The following is a 23,710-nucleotide window of genomic DNA, read 5'->3' on the forward strand; positions in this document are numbered from 1 at the left end:
ATATTACCGCCCCTACGCCCCTCATCTCCAATAAGAATTATGAATAAATGCCTGCCTGTACGTAGGACGACGCGCAACGCTCACACTTGCTGAAGAAGTTACTCCTTACAAGGCCGCTTCCCTCTTTACAGGCCTTCCAAGCTTGTCCCTTTGTCCTCCATTGCTTGCGATGGTTGTCTCTCACAAAGAGTTGAAATCGCATCAAGTGTCACACAGCACACAACGATGGCACGCCACAAAAAGCCTTTTACAGTACGGGTCTTGTGTCGGAGTTGATCGCAGCACTCAATGTAGACGCCGCAAAAATTTACTGCTTTATGCCTGCACTGAGGTCTTTCCACAACGGTCATCGAAAATATTCGCGAAAATACCAGAACAGTTACTTTCACCCAGCGATTGAAGTTAACACTCTGGGGATAAAATCTCGAAAGCGTTTTTTTTTTCTAGAGAGAGAGGAGAGGGGGGGGGGGGTGGAGAAAGAAATGTTCTTGCCTGCACTTCAAGCTGAATTTCCTTATGTTTGGATTGGCTTTCTAGATGGAAAAGAACTAAGATATCAGACCGCTAGCTCAAAGTACCGCAAATAATCGGGTGATAACAGCTAGTAAGTGTACACGTTATGTTGTAAACAAACCAACGCGTTCAATCCGCGCAAAAAAACAACAACAATGTTTTCCAACAAAACGTTGCTTCCCTAGAATTACACAAAGAGTGAGATTGCGTGAAAATTCCTGCTTCGACGACAGCACACTCATTTGAAGGAAGCATGGTATTCTTGCACGAAAAATCCACGAAAAACACGGGAGGAGCTTTAGCCGCAATTTCGTCTCTTGGGTAGCCTGTACGTAAAGAGTTTACTACAGAATGACCGAGGAGTTAGAGGCCGGAAAGTGGGACGCTGCAGAGAACACTGGAAGAAATCAAAAGCAGCGCAGTGTGGGTTCTGGTATTTTGCCTCTGAACCTCACCCAAGCATTGTATTTTCTTCCTGCGTTCCATGAGCAGAGCTCTCCACTATTGAATTTGTCAGCTATGGGCTAACTGATTGATGTCGATGCTAAGCTTGTTCGACTATATTTAAAACCGTGTCGTAGTGGTAGCAGGCACTTAATTGGCTTTTTTTTTTTTCTTTCTTGGTGCGCTTTGAAGCTTTCTGTAGATGTTGATATTGGTGTTCACTTTGAAATTTCGGGCTTCTTAGAATTCACGTTTTCTTTTGTCTAAGCCTAAACGTCTACTTGTTTGGTGGAATAGTTTGGCACTGTGGTTGCGGCTTCTCACCGGAAATCGTGGTCAACAGCTTCGTTGTCTACGTGGCGGACGAAGCGTGTTGGCGAGTACACCTATAAGCAGCAATACGGTGTCGCGGCCGAAGGAAAACAGGGAACGCTTTATTCAAAAATAGAGCGCATGTCACGGCTCTTGGGCAACGATTTCAAGTGCCGGGAATCTTAAATGCAATGAACTAACAGACTTGCAAAACCTCGCCATGAAATAGACACCCGCGAGCCTCAGCTATTTGTACCTGAAGGCCATTTGTCTGGTAGTCGCCAAGGAAAGCACTGCTGAATATTAGTAAGTCAAACGCCTGCCCTGGTAATGGTATGCAGCAACTACAAAAATGATTTCTTTCGAAGAGCAACAGTCGGAGGGAGGGCACCGACGCGTCAACTTCGAACAAAAATAGTCTAGCTTGAGCATGGCAATGCTTCTTCGCGGTTGCTCTGTCGCTCGTTTATTCCAAAAAAATAAAGTAATCTACGAAACAGGGATACATGAATATTTGATAACGTTCTTTTATCGCTTTTTTATCTGTTCACATTTATTCAGGACACCTATAAAGCACTACTGTAGCGCCTGTGAAATGTTTTCTTGCAGTTGAAACAGGATCACTGCTTTAAAAGTTGCTTCCCTAGAATTACCCAGTGAGATGGCGTAAAAATTTCCGCTTTAAGGAATTACGGCTTCTCCCTTCAGTTAAAGGAATGAGTGCATTATTACTGTTAGAATTTGACAGTTGCAACTATAAACTAGTTCGCACTTTATGGAGGAATGTAGTCGTAACCATAGTTCATTAGTAAGTGCGAGCTAAGACAACATGGCATATTTTGTTGTCTAACATTGTTGTCATGCTGCTTATTTTTACATTACAAATAGCAGTTGATGGTTGTGTTTCTGCTCTGCTTGAAATGGCTAGTGACGAAAGCTTCAGCTGAGTTTACTCAGGTCTGGACATTGACTGTGATTTCTGTACAAGCAACAATGAAAACGTTGTTGCTGAATGCGTTTTTCTCTAATCATGACATTGCAATGATTGGAAAACAAGAAAATGTAACCCGTCTTTGTCATAATTTCCCCTCGCATTCTCGAGTTTTCTTCTCCTCCATCCAAGGACAAAAGCACACATAATTCGACCTGTGAAACACAGTTTTCGCAACATTCAGTAGGACGAGGATGAAAAAAAAACACAGAAGTCTGGACCGTTATATATATATGTGTGTGTACGACAAATGCTTCCGTGGCGCTTGCTTTTTGATGTCACGTTTAAGAATACTGAAAACACTTATATAGCACAGACAGATATCGTTCCTGTTTGCACCGACAGCTGAAAAGCAGAGCTTTGAAGGGTTTCACTGCGAAGACCTGCGGCGTAGCACCACACTGAGAAGAGGAGGGGCCCTCAGCTAGAGATCGTAGCTGCAGTGCAGTCCTTTTCCCTGGACGCAGTGCTTGACGGCTGTCTGACTAGAGTCCTTTTTGGCCGAGTAAATGTTCATGGCGGGAATAATGTGAACCCGGAGGCCGACGCCGGAGCCCTGCGGCCCCCCGATGCGCTGCTCACGCGAGGGCCTCGAGAAGGTCACGTGACTCTTGCAGCAGCAGTAGAAGAACAGCTTGTTGAAGGCCACGCGAAACGTCCGGTGCGTGGCCGCGTACACGTAGCTGTAGAGGCAGGAGTGCGACAGGGCCAACCACCAGGCCACGTCGACCAGATGCGGTGGGACCTCGCGGCTGATTGACACGGCGGCCAGCGCCACGCCGGGCACCCACATGGCCAGCGTGAGCAGATACACGGCCACGTGGCTCTTGAGCAGCTCTAGCGCCGCCCCGTCGGGGTCATGGCGTCGCATGCGCGCCAGCGCCACACCGAAGCCCAACACGGTGAGCAGCACGGGCACCACGATGCACAGCGCCGCCACGGCCGCCTGCAGAGGCACGTTACTGGCCATGGGCGCGCCACCGCAAAACGTAGGTCCCAGTCCGAGGCCACGCTGGCCAAGTGCCACGGTGGTGGCCACGATCCAGCTGGCGAGCGCTGCGGCAAGTACGGCACCGCGCGAGCAGCGCAGGGCCAGCCCCTGACTGGCTGCCAGGCAGGCGAACGAGAGCAGGCTCGCTACCAGGCACACGACGAGCAGCGCCCACTGGAAGTGGCACAGGCCCGGGTCGCGCGTCACGCCCGCCAGGATGGCCACGCACGTGGACGGCAGCAGCAGTGCCGACACCAGCAGGTGCGCCAGCGCCGACGACACGAGGAAAGCGTTGCCACGCGTGCGCAGCGGCTCCATCACGATCACTGCACTGATGACGAACACTCCGCCCAGAGAGCCGGCCGCCGACACGCACGACAGCAGCGTGAGCCGGACGGCCGCGTTCTGGCCGGGGTCCTCGTCGCGCGTCCAGCTTGTCACCGAGCCGTTGGCTGCGGTCGACATCGGCAGGCCGCCCGCTCCGTCGCGCCTGCGTAACACACCCGTTTCTGAACAGCAGCCCTTTGTGGCATATGTGATCTTTTTGGCTAATCATTTTTGGCGTTATGAAAACACATTGCCAGCTATAAAGCGTCCCTGGCAAAGTGACGTTCGTGAAGTAAATCATGATGTAACGCCTGTATGCTGTCGACAAAAAAAAATGTATAACGTGGAGAAAGAAAGAGAAAAGTAATAGGAACACACAAGAAAGTCACTAGAAAACTTACTGTTGGGTCACTTGACCTAGCATTACAACTGCAAACCAAATTTAAGGTTGATTAAACTGTGAAATGCACATGGAACAGACAAAAATGTTTTAAACTTTTGCAGGTAAGAAGATAACCCGACTGCGCTTAGTTGGCTATTGTGTACTGCAGGAAAAGAAAACGAGAATATCGCACCGTACATAAACTCCCACATAATTAGGTGTTCATAGATAATGTTTTTACTAATATAGTCAGACAGGCTGGTGCATGTCAAGTAAGAGGAATCTGCTTATTTAAGATCCGTGAAGTAACGTGGGAGAACGGTGGATATTACAAGTTTTGCGCCGAATGCAAAAGTGCGCCTTTTAAACATCCATCATTAAGTTCCCTGTGCTCCTGACCGTGTGCTTAGAGTGACAAAGGACGCGTTTGTTCAGTTTGTTTGTCATTTCGTTGGCGACATTAAGCCAATAAGCCAGGACTATAGTGTGTCACTTGGAACCGAGAGGCGCTTATTTTGTTTGCTCGCAATCGATACACTCCAGGCACTTCGCGTCCAGTGGGTCTACACTAACGTTCCCGGGGAGTTCCTAGTCTTCTTGTTCCATTAGAAGCTCAGTGGGACAGCGCTTCTCTTAATGGGCCATGATTGCAGTGCTGGGAAGTACACGCAATCAGGCCACAAGGCTGGACTTGCCGTCGTCCATGGTCTCTGCAGCGAAGGCGGAAGGCCTGGACATATATGACACGGAAACACCTCGCGCAAGCACAAAATTGCCCCGGTCACACTTCGTAATTGCTCATCGCAAGCGACGTGCCTTCTATAGCGAAGCTTTGCTTGCTATACGATGAATCAGCCCTAAAGTCCACAGCAAATTTCATCATCTGAGAAAAAATAGTTTCCGGTGAAGTTTAAGTTAAAAAAAAATATTGAGCGTGCCAACAGCCATGCGGGAATAATACGTGTGTTGTAGAGTGTTACCGAAGTTTTGTTCCTTGCATTCTACTCAGTATATTACATCGTTTCAGGACTATCAGGTGCATTAAATTAGATTTAGAGTGAACAATGCCTTTATGGTGAGAAATAGTGCTGGGTGTTCACGTGAGCATCTTTGTTTAAATAACAGCCCGTAGCCAAAGTTCTGCTCCATTTCCTATATACATCTTGACATCTTGTATATTTTGGCCAGACATGATATAAGAGAGGAGCAATTTACGGTAAAGACCGCACACCGCTTTCACAGGCTATTCGAATCATTCAGAGCTTTGAGAAAACACAAATCTCAAATCTCTCTTGGCAACATAGAAAGTTTTCAGGTTTGTACGAATTCTGGCTCTCGTTCGGCCGCTTGTCGGGAAATTAGCGTTTTATTTTTGGCAACTAGTCGACGCATCAAGCTGAAACTTTGCATACGATAAATTGTACATTGAAAGAAAAAAAAATGTTTGCAGCAACTTCAAGGTTGTATATAAAATGTGTCAGCTTGTATTCCATTACGGTGTTGCACGAATGTTCCAAACTGCTCTCAAAGGACTTACAGTGCTCCTTCGAGCTGTCAAACGTTTCGATATGTTGATGTAAGCGAACGGCTCAAAATTTCTGCTCTATGCTTCTTTCTATGCTCGCGTTCCAGGTAAACTAACCGCGTTGAAAATCAAGTGTCGCATGTGCCCTTCTAACACCAACAAGTATTTATGAGAGACAAAGCTACGTATTCAGCGCTGCATGTTTAACGGTTGCTCTAGTTGCGCATTCGCGTGTTTGCGCTGGACGCAGAAGAGATAAAGAGGGAACCTTATATGGTAAGCGCACGCGAAAAGCAACATTGCTTCGTTTTCTCTAAATGGCTAGGTATCAAATGCCTTGAACTCTGCTTTCCTGAAACTTGAGCTGCAATTTCTCTACTCTTTTTTCCCCTTTCACTTCTACGCGCACATTATTTTTTTTTTACGCTCCCTGCTTGAGTTTTGCGAACTTCATGAAGTTCCACGAAACCTCCTCTACCTTGAGAGTTTCAACATAACTCATTCGCTCGGGTTATGGTAAGGCCACAGGAGCCGACGAAACACAACCGTTGAAAGCGCGGCGCTAAAACCGCAGCCACGCTCTCCCGAAGGGTTAAAGCTCGCGCCAAAGGATCAGGCGTCTGGCATCGTCGTTCTTCGCGCGGCCCGCCAGCGAATCGATTTCACTTTTGTCGGCGTCCGGCCGCGCCGGCGCTTCTCGACAGCGTTGTCACTGCCGGCGATCGCGGCCTTGACTTTTTCGGCAGGGCGCGATGGGGTTCGGTGTGGCGAGGTTGAATATTTAAGCACAACCCCTTCTTTCCGCGCAGCCCTTCGGCGACAGCCGATGTCGCTCGACCGTGCAAGAAGATGCCCGTGAACTCAACCACCGGCGCTGTGGCTATTTGAGCATCCGATTTCCCGTGCATCGCCTCATTACCCTCTAACACGCACTCACGTGATGCTCTTCAGGTTCGTCTCTTTACACTTCTCCGCGAGCAGCTTTGCATTTCATATATTTATGCTCTTACTAGTTCTACATGCAGAGTGATTTAAATAAACAAGTAAATTCAGTTGCACATCTTGCATAAATTAAATTGATGCGAAAACTTCCCGTTAATGTTCGTTTCAAGTAATCAATGAATGAACACGAGCGGACCACCGCGTCTTTCCTTTGTTTCTCTCTTTATTATTTCTTCACACCCCATGCAACTTTGGTTACCTAACAAGGCCGCTGGAGCTACGTCGATGAGAGTGATTTAGGCACCTGAATACTCCAAATTCATTTGTGAGATAGAGCTGCGACACAGAAAGTGAGGGAGGCGCTCACATGTGCGAGTGCAGTGAACCTGTTCGGCTAACGTTCCACAGATTGCAATAATTTGGAGGTAAGGCGTGGATTTTATAGCTGCCGCGTCCGATACGCAAGAGTTGGAGCTTTGTGCTACGTTTGCCAATGGACGAAAGTTCGTAAAATTGAGTGTCGTCATGTTGGGCTATAGCGTCACAAGCATCGCTGCTTTTGTGCTGGCTATCTAACGCAAATTCACTGGATTACGATGAACACTGAACTGCTTCTGTACGTTCCACCGAAAGATATAACGTTTCTCGTGTTCCTCTTGCACGAAGTAATAAAAACGCAGCAGAAAAAAATGCACATACAGAGTAATTATTCTGGGCAGAACAGCAAAAACAACGAAAAAAACAAAACTACATTTTGTATCTTAATGCACAACGGCTAACACAAACGAAGCAACAAGACAAACACATAACGTAACACTTATACAGTAAAGTCAATCTTCTTAGGAAGATTACCCCGGTGTTAAAATTTACAGAATGGTAAATCCTTTCAGTAACTAGATATAACCAGAAAGAAGAGGTACGTACAATTCTCGCGTTATTCCTCCACTACTTCGAGTCAACATCACGAATAACAGAACTTCTGTGGCGCGTTGTGACGATGTGCGCAGATACGTCGAGTCGTGGTTACTGGTTTCCCGAAGCCTGATAGGGCTCCGACTACCAACCATTTTCGGTAAAACCGCTGTGCCCCACTATCTTGGGCTGTTGAGCCGTTTCTTTTTTTTTATACCACGAAGTAAACTAAACGACGTAAAACTTTGTCTAATATGCTTGAGATCGTTCAAAACCGTACAGCTCGTTTTGAGACTAACAACTATGACTTCAGTGTCAGTGTCACTGCGCTTAAAGATAGGGTGGGATTCGTTGGTATTACGTGCAAAACACTTGAGATTAGAAATGCTGTTCAAAATATTTCATGGGTTGATCAAAATAGATAAAGAATCTTACCATTCACCTCCCCATTTTTTATCTCAGAGAATTGAATAAAAAATAGGGCCATTCAAAATCGTATGCACAAGCTCAACCGTTTTCATGCGTACGCATCTACCGTAACATTGTTCATTTAGTTGTTAAAGATTCAAAACACAAAGCATTTGAGAGCCACCCAGTATGGCGGCACTCAAAACCATCTGTAAAATAGTCTATATACTTTTTGTACATATCATGGTTACCGAATTTGTGCGACAGGTGCAGCAACAAATAGTCTCCAGGTGCTTTCAGCCAGATTGTGTGTACCTCTATCTGCAGGTATGAAAAGGTAACTTCATCATCCGTGCATAGTACGAAGTGTTGTTTACCATGCTGTAGCATTTTTGTAGCAAACGTCAGTGAACTGCAACGCAAGTGTACCTTACGCGCTAGTAAACTATTCCCAGTGGTGGACATCATTTGTGTATTATGGCAAAATGAACACCTGACTGACTAAAGAGCTTTTGTTAATTAACTTTTGAAGTAAATAGAGTTCGACTCGTACTGCTATTTGCAAATTGTAGACAGAAACACCGAGTATCATGTCTATATGAAAGAAATCTTGTGGAAGTGGAACGCGCCAGTTTCTTGGTGTACGCATGCGCTCGCAAACTTTGCGGCAAAATTCATCTGTGATTTGATTGAGTGATTGAATGGTTCACTGATTGATTGATTTGTGGGAATGAACGTCCCAAAGCCTCCATTTGATTATGAAAGACGCCGTAGTAGAGGGCTCCGGAAATTTCGACCACCTGGGATTTTTTAACGTGCTCCCAAATCTGAGCACACGGGCCTATACGTCATTTGCGACTTCATCGATAATGCAGCCGCCGCAGCCGGAATTCGATCCCGCGACCTGTGGGTCAGCGTAACATAGCCACTAGACCACCGTGGCGGGGAATTCATCTGTGATCCATTACTATTTTAGCTCGGAGGTACAAAAATGTGTTGGTTTTTTTTTTTTCGAAAAGGAAAGTAAGTAAAACAACAGTGCCGTTTTACCGCATGTTAGACGTGACTTACTACAAGACTGGTGATAGTTTCAAGATTTATTAAAGAGAAGATGCGCCATGGGAAATCGCTAATGTCGATTAGTACTGTGCAATGTGTGTGCTATATTAAATATTAGCAAAATTTTGTTGATTGTTCAATCGCGAATTTTCATCTCCAATGTATACGGAGTGTCTCTATTGTCGAGTAATCCGACTCCATTAAAATACTTTTGCAATGTGCCACCGGCGATATTGAAAAAAAAAGTACGAACTACCAACACATCTCCATGCCCACTAAACGTACAAGTGACAGGCTAGGCTAATCTCTGCAGTAGTAGTGCACGTGATCGAAGCTAATGAACTGATATGGCGTGAAAAAAAGTATCTATTGCAGAAAAAGAGAAAGAAATATTTAGGCTGGTCAGCAATTGAAATTCACGAAGTTTCGAATGCCGTACATCCTAATGGTACTGTCTTTGGGAATCTTTCTGACTGAGCAAGATCTACAGGTGTGGCACCATCGGAATATGCATGATAATCATCCCTAGCTCATTGCTAACAATATTTCGCCAGCTAATTTTCTATTAGTACCCTAAATGCTATGTTGCGATTACAAAATGGCTGTCGAGCAGTATGAAAACCATTCATTATTATTATTATTATTATTATTATTATTATTATTATTATTATTATTATTATTATTATTATTATTATTATTATTATTATTATTACGTGCAATGTCCTGCGATATGTCATCACATTACTTGCCTTCTGTTCTTCACGTTGGCAGTGTCGGGTTGACAATTTTTTGAAAAGCATGTCGAAACCCATTGTGTACAATTGTTTTTCAACAGATGATGCAAATTTATTTTCACTACTTCGCCTGCCGTCTTTCAAAGCGTCCTCTAATCACACTTTACTGTTACGGCACTTTCAGAACTCTCAGTTAAAAAAAAAAGAATCCATTGCCCCTCATATGTCAACAAAAACTTCCTGCTTTTCTTTGCCATTCATCGAAACACGATACGGCAAAGCTGTTAGAAAGGTCTAAATCTCTAATATTTTAATGACCTCCCGATAATTTTTTTTCTGGAGTGTTGACACGCAGTATACGGTATTCCTGAGGTCACTTTGATGCTGCGCCATTTATTGCATTACAACTGTTTTTTTTTAGTTTTTTCATACCGGGTACAATCTGTTTAAAGTTGCTCAATCCTCATATTCACATTCTGCCTTTCGGGTAGTATTGTTTCCACTACTTTGATTCTTGTTTGTTATTGTGTATATGCTTTGTAAAGGAGTTAAAAGTCTTCTTTATCTGATTAATTTACATGACAAGCTTTTCCATTTGTATGTCTTCTCTCGTTTTCCGATGTGTCGGGCCTAGTCGTCCAAGCCACCACCGTCTGACTTCGAAAGGCCTGTTATCTGTATACTCCAATACAAAAAAAAAAAAAAACACGCGTGCCATCGAGGAAGAAAAATTAAAGACAGAAGAACAAGGGCGCCACGCGTAACTATTTTTATACTTTTTTCGATCAGCTTGTTATTCTGCGCGTGGCCTTCCATTTTGTTGCTATCGCGTTCATTGCTTCGCCTTTGCGGGAAAGCTGTGACATATTATTATTATTATTATTATTATTATTATTATTATTATTATTATTATTATTAATTTATTTCGTGGCACTACTTTTACAAAGCGATCCATTTCAATGCCCATTATTTGAGTTCCAACGCCTTGCTCTGAGTTTATAGCATACCTGTAATAGTTGCATTTCCGGTACTGAATCCACCTCAAAACATAACGCGCGATTCTAACTTAAAGTAACACGTCAGCCGCTTCTCATTCTACAAAATCATCATTTTACAACGAAATCTTTGAAGATAACGACCACAAAAGAATTGTCACTAAAATGACTGGCATATCTCATATTGTATCAGGCTTTTTTTGAAATGATTGATATTTGGTGGCATTTGCCCACGAACAAAGGGAGATAAAGGAGGGTCAAATGCGCGTTTCCTAAAGCCTTTCTGGCTGAAAAACACGCCTCTGTCATAACCATGTAACTCCACGGCGCCAAACGAAGCCCCATGCCGTCCAACTAAGTTTCCCCGGGCTCGGCAAGCTTTCCAAGGTTCAAAGGCGCACTCACAAAATCTCGGCCATCAATCGGTTTCATTGCGCAGTATCCGACCAGACGCTGTCAGACGGTTAATAAACATGGTTCGATGACCACCATATACACAAACCGAAGTCTCGTCTCCGGAAGCTGGGTATCTGGAGTATGACGAAATAGGTCTGGTGTGGCCGTGGTATATCGCAGGTCTTTCGGCGGCGCGCCGGAGGGGGCAACACTATTGGCGTCCCCATTACGGAGCATCTCGGTCAGCACACGGCTTGGAGCGTGGCGCAACATCATCACACTAAACGATCGGTGTTCTCGTCTCTTCAGCCTTTCCGAAAATGCGGGTGAACGACCAGGCAAGAATTTATAAAAATCGGTAGAATGTAACTTGAACTATCATACTAAGCCACTTCAAAGAATATTTACTGTAATGTTCTAATATGTCCCTTGAATCTGGGCTCAGGTGATACTCCGCGCCTCAAGAAACCAAGACTAGAGTACCACGCCAACTCTACTGTCAGCAGAAAGTACGGGCCTCCACTGTTACTTTTCGCCAACTGTAATCTCACAAAACTGTGCAAATGACACAACAAACAATGCGCGAAATGTATACTCGCGCCACCTCATAACACAATCGATTCGCCGTGTCTCCGCGTGCCGTCGGACGCATAGCGAAATAAAAAAAACTTCCTTCTATATATGATCTTTGCTTGGTGCTATTTCCATATAACGTATCCTCACTTCCTTGGAACTTCGACCTGCCAAGTTACAGCCCATTATTGACTCACATGGGAAGATTCGTTAGGCAGCAGCAGAATAAGGGATCTCCTGTCGAGTGGACGCTCAGCGGGCTATACATATCCTATCCCTCGGCGCACTTACAAAGGATAGGGAACAAGAAGCATGACCAATGCGGCTTTTCGATCTCGCTCCTCACTCATCTGCCACCGACCTCCTCGGGATCACCAGAGGCCAAGGAAGCGCTTGTGCCGGTCTTGAGGGGTCGCGCACCCGACTCAAGTGCTGCATCAAACAAATGCAGCGCGTGGTGGCCCGGTCCATGTGTCGCCACGGGCGCAGTTATATTTCATTGCCCGTGGTTCGTTAGCCGACGGGAGGCCGAGATGCCTCCGAAGTTTCACAAACCCTTTGTGTATGAAGGTCGGCATTCGCGTTTAGTGATCATTGTTGCTGTCTTTTCGGTTGTATTTTTCTGCGATTGCTGAAAAGCTGCAATGCATCTGCCTTGCACACCGTTGTTTTTGTCGAGAGGCTTCAAGGCTTACTTCAATTAAATTCTTGTCGTTTACGCATAAAAACTACTATATGTTTGAGGCATGTCGTAGATGGACATTTCAAGCTAGTTTTGACCTTGTGAGCTTCTTTAACGTGCACCTAAATGTATGTACGTGGGCATTTCTGCGTTTGGCCTCTACCAAGATGCGTTCTACCAAGATGCGGCTGCCGTGGCCGAGAAAGGAACCCGCGTCCTTGGGCTTAGAAAGCACAACACCTCGACCGTTGAGCAACTACGGCCTGCTTCCATTCGTTGATTGATTGATATGTGGGGTTTAACATCCCGAAACCGTCATAATATTATGAGGGATGCTGTAGTGGAGAGCTCCGGAAATTTCGAACTCCTGGGGTTCTTTAGCGTGCGCCCAAGTCTAAGTACACGGGCCTACAGCATTTTCGCCTCCATCAAAAATGCAGCCGCCGCAGCCAAAACTTGATCCTGCGACCTGCGGGTCAACAGCCGAGTACCTTAGCCACTAGAACACCGCGGCGGGGTTGCTTCCATTCGTGCAAACTTACAATAATTATTTGAACGCCAGCATATCTCCTTTAAAGATCAGTGAGCAAAAGTGAAAACTTTTGCTCTACTAACATTTAAATTGTGCGCGTCTTGAGCATGCTTACAGGCCTCGGTTCCACAATTGAAATATATAATCAAAGGCGAATAAACAAAAGTGTTATTCTCGAATGTCATTTAATTAGTCGGTTGACAAGCGCACATTCCTAATTCAGTGTTGTCAAGCACCACGAGTAATTAGTTATCGTGATAAAACGCATTTTAATCTCACTTGCTATTATATAAAGAGGGAGAGAGAGATATACTTTTTATTAGGAAAACAGTTTTTTGCCGACGTCTATATAAAAGAAATTCACAACTCACTATAAAATTGGGGTGGAGTTTGCAGTGAAAAAAAAAGACAAAGGAAAGAAAAACTGAGAGATTTATTCTCAGTGCTGTGTGTACGAGAATTTTCAATGGATGCTTAAACGCTCGAGGCTCGTACAAATAGATTTAGGTGCATGTCAAAGAACCGCGGGTGGTCGAAATTTCCAGAGCCTTCCACTATATGGCGTCCCTCACAATCATATCGTGGTTTTGCGAGGTTAAGCTTCATCAATTATTATCATTTACTATATGCGAAAAACCATGTCGGGCTTCTAATAGTTAACCTTCGCTTGCCTCCTGCCAATAGTTACCGAGACAAATATCATCTGCGTGTGCTTAGGCAAGCGTTACAAATACGACTCAACCTCCCAACTGGTATAACTGTACACAACCAAATACAGCGCATGGTCGGCTACCGCATTATTATTTTTCGTTTTAGCTTCATATTTTCACTGCTACAGTCACTCTCCTTTCCCTCTTTGATGCGCCTTTAGGTAAACGTGCTCAGTTTCCTCCAGGTACGAAACTTTCATCTCCTTCTTAAAATAATATTGGTTTAAGGAAAATGCATTTTGTTTTCATCAAAACGTACCAATGTCATGATAATGGGCATCGCTGGGAGGAATCACAGGGAAGCTCCAGCTGCAGACGTATACCAACTCACGTGGTTTAAGGATTGGTGCGGTATATGTCCCATACGACGTAGCTTCCTTATATTATAGCTTCCCCAAATGTTACCGTGTTACTTTATCGGGGAATAGACTTGAATCCAACGACAAGCAGACGCTGGTTTTGAGACCAACACGTTGTCCACCACGGTGGACCAATGCTTAAAGTGCCCGGCTGCTCACTCGAAAATCACGGGATCCATACCGGCCGCGGCGGTCGCATTTTGGTGAAGACGAAATGACAGAGGCCTCTGTACCACATGTGCGATGTCACTGCACCTTAAAGAACACCTGATGGTCAAACTTTCTCAATCCCCTCACTACGGCATACCACTTAATCATATGGTTGTTTTGGTGCCTGAAACCTCAGATGTTATTATACAATTAAGGATAAAACGTTCAAGGTGACCTTTACATTCCAACTCATTATGCTTAACCAAGTTTCCTTTTACAGGTCGGCGTATATTCCTAATTTTAGCTCTTTTGCGTAAAAGTACGCGGAGTGGAATACGTTAATCTGCGTAGAAAGTGTAATTTGGGAACGGTTCTATTCGAGGTGTGGATCAATGCAATACGTCCGAACTATTCCGTGTCCGCGCGCAATAATATTTCTCAAGCAATCGTCACAAACAAGTTAAGTAATCGTAAAGGCACTGAACTTGGCACGGATATCTTGGGAAACCGGAGGACTCTTTCGATGCCGCATAAAACATTTTCACAAATAAAGAATACCGACCGCTTTCAGGCGTTGTTACGCCTTTCTTTGCGCGAGTAACATATGGGGTGAGATTGATCGTCCGTTTCGTGCACGGGTCTATATAAAGCCAGTTGCTGCAGCGTCATGGCAGGCAGCATAATCGTTTTCATTTGTGTGCGGCTCATATATTTCAATATTAGCATATTTTTGTTCAATTTACAGGGCGGGGTTCTCTATTGTTCGCTCGAAAAGCTTGTCGTGAAGTGCGACGACAAATACCAGCTGCCTGCACTTCGCAATGACGCGCATGCCGAACAGTGACGTTTCCTTGTTTATTTGTCTCCATTTGTTTATTGGCTACGGTGACGCACACTCCCGCTTTCGTGGACAGGTAACGGCACCTTCTTGCGGCACGTTTAGCTATACGAGCCCTATTTTAGAACTCTATTTTTTTTCCCTTTATCGTAAGCGGTTGCTGGTTTCAGCCAATATGCAGCTCATCGTATATGTATATATTTTAAACTCGCTTTTTTTTTCACTAAGGGAACAAATATTTTCATTAAGGTTTACTTCTTCTTTACTACACGTGTTGCTTCTATGAGGATGGTGCGGTTCACAATGTCACCGTCAGCAATTTCAGCCACGCATGGACTACTCATCTTGTATGTATACATAAATATTTCTACGGAACTATACCAGAACATAGCTTCTGTTTTCAGAGAGTTTTGCCACTCATCAGATGAGCTCCATGCATGTGAGCCTGCGTGCCGTTTTTTTTTACATTGTTTTCTTTTTCATTTGTTAGGCATCAAAAATTGAACAGACTGCCGAATTCGAGTGAATTCGGCAGCCTACTCTAGCAGCAGTACTGACCACTGCGAGTGTAAATGGCAAGGCCATGGTTCGAATGCGCGCCCTTGATATCGTCAGTATTTCGTTCACTACACGAATTACGCGAATTCCGTTCGTTAGAAACATGCCTGTGAAAGTAATATGCGTTAGCGGCTAGCTAAGAGTGCTGAAAACGATTGAATAAGAACAGCTGTTACCTGCAGAGATGTGGAACTTGGTAGAGAGTGACAACGTGGTGTGAGAAGCGTAACCCGACGAAAAATTCACAACCTGGCAAAGCCGACTAATACGCAAAATACTCCGGCCGCAGTGAAGTGGTGAAGGGCTCTGCACGGAATCACCCGCGAATTGAAAGCGACGAGTGTATCGGCGCACAAAGCCGGCACAGCGTATAGTATGCGTCAAAGAGCCCTGATGACGCCGCATTTCTGCGGCGCGTCAGTGCGGAGCACGTAATGTTTCTTGTTATTTTTATTTTATTTTTCGAACTGCGCGCGACGATGAACTCCGCGAGTCCGGCCATGTTCATGCATTTTTTTTTTGTCAATGCTGCTTAACAATGCACAAAAGCGCTCGTAAGTAACGCACTTGAAGACAATAGAAAAAGACCGGTCAACGTTCAGGAATTCCTCCCTTTGGTTTTGCCAATCAGCCGTCTGCTACTATACACTACGCGTATTTTGCGATAGTCACAGTTTACCTAGCAGTCTTGCACACCTCTACTGCGCCAGCGTCTAACGCTGCACGCTCTTGTTGCGGGATGTTGGAGCAAAAGGCTCCGCAGACCTAACCAAAACAGTTATGATAAGCGTAAAACCAGTGATAACCAAGTAGCAGGAACAGAAGGAAGCATGCGCAGCCATCGGACTTAAAAGTGTTTTATTAGTTTACAACTGATTTGGTTTTCGCTGGTTTTGCGCTTGTAGTGTAAGTCGATTGGCCCAGCAATTCACGCTTCTACGTTAACTGCGTGCGGAAGTACGACGTCACCAGATGTCACTAATGACTACAGCCAAACGTGTCAAACGGTGCAACATCTAATGATCACTACCAGTGGGCAAAAATCCGCGCTCATGTCTACGCTTCACCTGCAATTGAAAACAGTATGATTAATTTTCCAGTGTATTTTGTTACTAGAAAAAAAATCTAAATGGCAGTACTTACGAAAAAACCAAAACAAAGTAATTTCCTCGAATGAACTTATTGACGCCTTACCAAAGCTAGAACCAAATCAAAGCACAATAAACTTTTATGCGAAGGCTATTATTGTGATACTGTAGATGTTCACCAGATCCGCCTTTCTTGCTTGGATATTATGGCATCCTGTCGCTAAAAGTGGGGTTGCAGTCTCAACTACCGGCAGTGGTGACTACATGCACCAATTCAATGGAAATGTGAAAACTCGGGTGTACTGAGACTTGGGTGATCCTTAAACAGCGGCACCTCCTCGAAAGGCCTACTTACAGGAGCCAGATGTAAACTCGCAGAAACAGCTGCATTTGCATTTTGAGCGCGCTATTAAGCAACCGAATCGTGCATCGTTTCATTGTGGGGGGGGGGGGGGAGAGGGAGTCATTGCTGCTCTCTCTCAAATCCTTTTGTCTGTGCACTACCCGGATGTCCTTCCAAGCACCCTCCTTAGCGTGCATGCATTCTGAGATGTTACACTCAAAAGGAGGCTTTCTTGCAAGCTTAGTCGTCTAGGGGTTGAGCTAGTTGTCTTGTTATAGGTAAATAAATGGTAGAAACTGAAGCTGCTAGAGAGTGTACAGCACGGATTATCACAGCCTTAAGTAGACCCTGTGCTTCCCTAGTTTATGCCAGCATAAAACAAATGTATTCGTTGTGGTACAGTGCACTTGCCATAAATGCGCGCCTCATCTTGCGAAACTAAGTTAACCATCTTCAGTATCCGAAATGACAGTGATAATTAGCCTGTATTCACGCAGGCATCGCGAGGCGTATTGAAAGCGATTCCAGAATACGCGCCTGCGTTTTTTATTGCTTGTGAGTGTGGAGCGTTTAAAGAAAAAAAAAGGAAAGAAAATAAGGACGCAAGCGATGACAAAAGTGCTGATCATTGGAGCTCGTGAAAGGCGGGCCCACGTGGCCCCTGCCGCGCTCTCTCTGAGTGAGATATAGTGTCATCTGCGAAGAGAAATTGCTCCATCCACCGAGAAGGCACACTGCATCGCTTGCTGCATTATGTCGCGAATGGCGTCGATATTTCCATAGTACAATGCTCGTCTTTGATCGACCCGTCGGTCCGTCAATTTCCGCCACTCTCGAGCTGTCGGTGGCCCCACCGTGTTTCCATCGACCGCGCTGCAATCGATTGCATTCAGAAACCTGTGCCAAAATGCACGCGCGTGCACTGCGAAAATTGAGGCATCGCACGAAAGATATGCAACCGGCGAAAAGCGTAACAGTGTTCTTTTTTCTATTTTTCCGTCGCATCACTTAAAAAAAGGCGTGTCTGCAAAGGAAGCAAGGTCGTGTGCGAAGGCCTTTATTGCACGGCGGCGAGTTAAACAAAAGAGCCCGGCCAGGCAAAAAGAAAAGAGAAAAGAAAGAGGGTTGCCCTTCGACACGCCTTTGAGCACGAATGTCTCCTGCCTGTCGTTGCGTCAGAGACTGCCGCTGGCTTGCCGAGGGTTAGCGGTCACAAACAGCAACACCGGTCCCTGTATTCGAGGCAAACACTTCGTCGACGCTCGCAGAAGCGCCGGAAGCCACGAAGTGTCTCCGCACAGAGAAGTACGCATCTAGCGCTGAACTCCTGAATGCGAAGTTTTTGGGTGCAAGCAAGGGTGTTATTTTACACCTTCTCTGCTACCGCCCTTGTTGCATTGCAAAAAAAAAACATGAAAAAAACGAACAAGATCTCGAAAACCGTTATCGCACAGCTAGCAGAATTCCCAGTACCCGCGGTAGTTAAATGCGAGACCAGCCTGGGTTGCTCTCTCTGAAAGCACTAGCGTGTTTAAATGCATCGAGATTCAATGAAATGACACGGGTGTTAGTTACCTTACTACTGCTTTTGCAAGTCCATTATTTTGACATCTTCTTTTCTTTTCGTATGCTTTTCGTATGTGTCTTCTTCCGTCACTTAGCGCACAGTTAATTCAGTTACTTATGCCCACTTTCATCTGCTCCCCTGCTCTCTTTCTCTACAAGCATACTATTTTTGAAAAATTCGCAACTTAGTGGGCGAGTTTAACAGTTCTTGTTTCGTGGTTCCTGCAATATGTTCAGCGTTGCAAAACTAAGGTTCGATTCCGTCCCCAGCGCTGATATGTGGATGTAGGTTAAATGCTATAGAAGTCCGTATACTGTGCGAAGTCAGTGGACATTAAAAAGCCCTGATGGTCGGAACTTCCAGAGCCCTCCATGACTTCACAATTATATCGTGCGTTTTGGCACGTAAGACAGTATTATTATTATTATTATTATTATTATTATTATTATTATTATTATTATTATTATTATTATTATTAAGAAAGGAAGACAAAGACAGAAAACCATGGTCATCATGTCGAGAAGAAAATATTGAAAAAATTCACCTACTACTCCGTTGCACTGGGCATGAGCCATCAGAGAAGAAGGAGAAGAGGCGCCACGATATTAGAATTGGGATGTGTGTTGTTCTCGGGCGGTCCTGCTGATACAACTAAGCCATTAATTACCTTGGAGCGGGAAGCTCTGCGCTTGTGCCTGGGGCTGCCTAGATCGACAGCAATTAATGGTATATATCAGGAAACGTTTTAGGGCCGAAGCTCCTTAAAGCGGCACCCGATCATCCCTCGTAGTAGTCGTAGTCGTAGTAGTGTGTAACCAGTCTTACGTTTTGACCTCCAAGGTGGTGCCGGTGGGAGATTTCTCCTGTGGGTTGCTGAACAGTAAAAAAATTCGCAGCATGCGCGTTAACTAAAAGCCGAATTCTCCTGTCTCTGATTCCCCATTAGCAGCCATTGGCATGTACATTGAGCACTATCTGACAAGAAAGGGCTGCAATGTTATACTCGCTGAGCGTAACCTCCTTGGTTTTAGAAAGGTTTAGCGAGAGTTGAGCCGCAGTGCCATGAACACAGTGAACTAGTATATACCATGAACTCGAGGTGGGTAAAGGTAGGATGTAGATATGAAGCGCAAGCCGCAAGAAAGTAAAAGCCGAATTCTCCTGTCTCTCATTACCCATTAGCAGCCATTGGCATGTACATTGAGCACTATCTGGCAAGAAAGGGTTGCTAGGTTATACTCGCTGGGCCTAACCTCCTGGGTCTTAGAAAGGTTTAGCGAACGTTAAGCCGCAGTGCCATGAATCAGTCAACTATAGTATATACCATGAACTCGAGGTGGTTAAAGGTAGGAAGTAGACACGATGCTCAAGCCGTAAGAAAGTGTGCGTGTGCCACCTCTCGTTTAGTCCTTGGAATGTCCGCTGGATGGAGATGCTTCTATATGGGGAATATATGATGAAAAGATGCGAGATGGTGGTACTTAGATTGTTGAATAGATGTACGAACGGACACACAGACAGATGCATCGACTGACGCACGGATGGCTGCACGGACGGATGGACGCATGGACGAACGCAGGGACGGATGCACAGACAGACGCACGCACGGACGGTCACACAAACGGACGCATGGACGGGCGGCAGCAAGAACGAATGGACGGACGGATGCTTCGCCCCACTCTCCATCATTCACTCCGTGAATATGCTGGCATTTTTTTTTATCAGTGACCCATACTCCTTCTTTCGCGCTCATTGGCCACGTTTCCATACACCTCAGATAATCTACGTGCAAAATGAGCTTGAATGTGGAAGTGTTGACATCAGAGAAGTAATAGTAACTAATGACCCTAATCAGTCTCTCATATTAAATAATGGTGAGATTTTCCCTCCGAAATATAAATTTCAATGCCATAAGTTCTTATAGAACAGGTTATAAGATTTCCTGGTACACGTGCAAACCTGTAACATTATAGCTACAGATGCTTCCGTGAAGGAGAAAATAGCAGGTGTGTGAATTGTCTGCGAATCGCTTGGCTGGTCGTTCGCCGCGAGGCTAGCCGATTTCACTACGGTTTTTGAAGTTGAGCTTATAGAGATCATCATGGCCCAGCGAAAAGTTCCGACGCACGAGAGCCGGGTGATAATAACAGATTCGTTTTCGGTGTGCACAGCCCTTTCAGCTTCGCATAACTGGTGAGCCCTCAATACGCTAAGGTCTTTAATTCCACCTCAGTTTGAAGCGCCTAAAATTAGTGTGGGCCCCAGGTCACTGTAGGTTAAAATTCAATGAAATGACCGATGGTTTAGCCCGCACATCACTAGAGCTACAAATATGCAGGTTTTTTTAGGGTTAGTATTTTTCACTGCAATGAGACATAGAAAGTTAGCAATTCACACTGATAGGATTGAATCAGTAACAACATGAACGGAGCACAGGCGCCTAAACTTTCTATGGTAGGCTCAATGGGGCCAATCTTGATAAGCAGAAGTTACGATAATCATATTTTGGTGCCACGTCCCTTCGTTAAACTTATACGTACACAAGGCTGATCTAACGATATATATATTCTGCCAATTCGGCGGATAATCATAAAATATTGCACACTACTTTCTGTCATGTCGACGTTATCCTAATGTTAGAACACAATTTTTTATTACTCCCCTTTCAAAAATAGTAATAGCATTAACTGAAGAAACTGTCTTAAGCTTCGGCGCTTCAGGTGGGGGATACTGCCACAGAAATGTCTTTGATGCAATCTGTGATTTCATTCAAACTACCAAACAGGTACCTATTTAGTGTTGCATTTAGATATTTTCGTTATTAAATGCGGTAAACTTCACTAGTATCCTCAAAACTGTTGTGGTCAGGTATTCATGGCAGTATGGTATATGAGCTCAAAAGCACATTACTTGAAGTCATAATTAACTGTAATGCGTATCAATACCATTTTAATTTTTTATATCTCCTAACATTTTCGGATGACCTGTCAAATTTTCAAATACTCATTCTTAGTCAATCACCCAGAGTGGATACGTGCCATTGGTATTGAAATACAAACAAACAAACAAACGAACGAACAAACAAACAAACAAACAAACAAATGAGATGGACCTCGACCCACCGTGGTGGTCTAGTGGCTAAGGTACTCGGCTGCTGACCCGCAGGTCGCGGGATCGAATCCCGGCTGCGGCGGCTGCATTTCCGATGGAGGCGGAAATGTTGTAAGCCCGTGTGCTCAGATTTGGGTGCACGTTAAGGAACCCCAGGTGGTCGAAATTTCCGGAGTCCTCCACTACGGCAACTCTTATAATCATATGGTGGTTTTGGGACGTTAAACCCCACAAATCAATCAATGAATGAGATGGACGTCAAAACCTCACCATCTTCTCACTGTGTCACTTCCGACCTATCGCTTGTTTGTTAGGCTCCGTCAATAAACCTCGTTACATGTGGTGGATCATGATGGACACACCCATCGTCTGAGCCCTGGAACTCCAATCTCGCACCCTGCCGTCGGCCATGCAAGTTGACGCTGCCTAACAGACAGTACCTCTCGTGGCCGCTACTTGCCCCGGCCCGGTCCACCAGCGAGACTCCCCGATCTTTGTAGGCACGGAACACCAGGACGTCGAGGACTGGCTGTCGTCCTACGAAAAAGTCCGTGGACCCAACAGGTGGGATGACTCTGCTAAGTTGGGCACTGTCAATCTTTATCTCACCAACGTGGCGAAGCTGTGGTATACGAATCACAAAACCGAGTTCGCGAACTGGTCCGCATTCAAGGAGGCGATATCCGCCGTTTTTGGTCGCCCTGCCTTATGGAAGCTACGCGCCGAACAACGTCTGCGCACATGGGCACAAGAGCCAGGTGAAACATTTACTGCCTGTATCGAGGACGTCATCGATCGCAGGCCCGTAATTGCCTCAATGAGTGAAAGTGCTAAGATACAGCATGTTATGAAGTTCGTCGATGACGATGTTTTCCAGATGCAGTTCGCGAAGTCTCCCACCACTATGCCTGAAGTGATAACTAAAGTGATAACTTTGTGCCAGAGTTATGATGAACTGCGGAGGCAACAAGCACTCGCGCGGTGTTCACCTCCGACAATTCAACCAGTCACTGCACTTGACGTCATGCTTGCCCAGTAGTACTTTCTTGAGCCACATCTTGCCGAACGAAGTCTTTAGTTTGCGCGTCAGCTTTCTCTCCTTCCATTCGCTCAGCGCCAGGAGCTCCCTCAGCAGCAGCCACTGCGGCAACAAAACCCATTTGCTCCGGTGCTTCGACAAGTTATTGAAGAGCAGATTTTTGAGGCCATGCCGGTGCCCTTTCAACAGCACCCTGTCGCCACGCCTCTTAAGCCCAAACTCCATAAGCGCGAAAATGCACGCGACAGCGACGAGCGACGCGACGTAGATTGTCTTCGCGCGATCAGTCGCTAGCGCAGGCAAACCTCATTCACGCGACGACTTCGGCGAGCGAATTCCACTGTTGCTGGCATGAGGCCGTCAACTCGCACCAAGAAAACTGCGTAGCGAGCGGTTTCCAATTAAAAAATAAAGTATATTGTTTTGAAATGGAACGGAAAGTGTTTATTATTGCCTTGCAGCATTTTTTATATGCGCATGCGTAATAAACATTGCGTTATTTCTTGTTGCGCACACGACCTCCTCTATAGAGGAGGAGAAGGTCGTGGTTGCGCATACGTGACTCGGGCAGGGTCACGTGCACCTATGTAGTCTTCGTCTTTTCCGGTTTTTCGCTATTGGCTGCTTGAGCCCAGCACTTCCGGGCGATGAGCGACGGTTTCCAAATCTGGAGAACCGAGCGATCGCGCGAAAACGAGCACGCGACACGTCGCGCGAACGCCCTGTTTCGTCGCTCATAGCGTCGCTCGTCGCTGTCGCGTGCATTTTCGCGCTTATGGAGTTTGGGCTTTACTTACGCTGAGGCAGTAATGTGGCAGCAGCTACACCAGTTCTTGCCGTATCATGGAGTGCCACTCTGCGTTTGTAATGATGGAAGCCCTACATATTTACGCGGATCAGCCTATAGCAGCTGCCTGGACTTTACATTGGTTTCTCGCTCACTTACCAGGAAAGTGCACTGGTTTTCGGATCCGGAAACGCGGGGCAGCGACCATATACCAGCTTACCTGCGGATAGAAGGTTTCACCAGCTCCAAGTCCTCACGAGACCTCAAATACACCGATTGGCCGAAATTCAAAATGTTAATGGAAGACTACTGTACCGATGGTTCATCTATATAACCTAGAGGACTAGATAAATGATGTCCTGCAGAATACCACGCAATCACTTTTGAGTAGTCACAAGCGCACCGATTTCGACATGGAGCTTGAGAAACTTCGCGCAATACA

General features: G+C 45.4%; 1 protein-coding gene across 3 annotated transcripts in view; it reads right to left on the reverse strand.

Moving 5' to 3' along the window:
• Positions 1-473: 473 nt before the first annotated feature.
• LOC119176391 (uncharacterized) overlaps positions 474-23,710 on the reverse strand; it is a 68,074-nt gene continuing 44,837 nt past the window's right edge. For 2 of the 3 annotated variants that reach the window (XM_075877580.1, XM_075877579.1), the window contains one exon: positions 474-3,741. In XM_075877580.1, coding sequence (XP_075733695.1) covers positions 2,685-3,716 — 1,032 coding nt within the window. In that variant the 5' untranslated portion in view covers positions 3,717-3,741 and the 3' untranslated portion in view covers positions 474-2,684. Of the gene's footprint in view, positions 3,742-15,509; positions 15,664-23,710 lie in introns of those variants that run through there. The other variant, XM_037427650.2, reaches the window with a different exon arrangement.

Source organism: Rhipicephalus microplus, chromosome X (assembly GCF_043290135.1).
Source record: "Rhipicephalus microplus isolate Deutch F79 chromosome X, USDA_Rmic, whole genome shotgun sequence".
Classification (NCBI taxonomy): domain Eukaryota; kingdom Metazoa; phylum Arthropoda; class Arachnida; order Ixodida; family Ixodidae; genus Rhipicephalus; species Rhipicephalus microplus.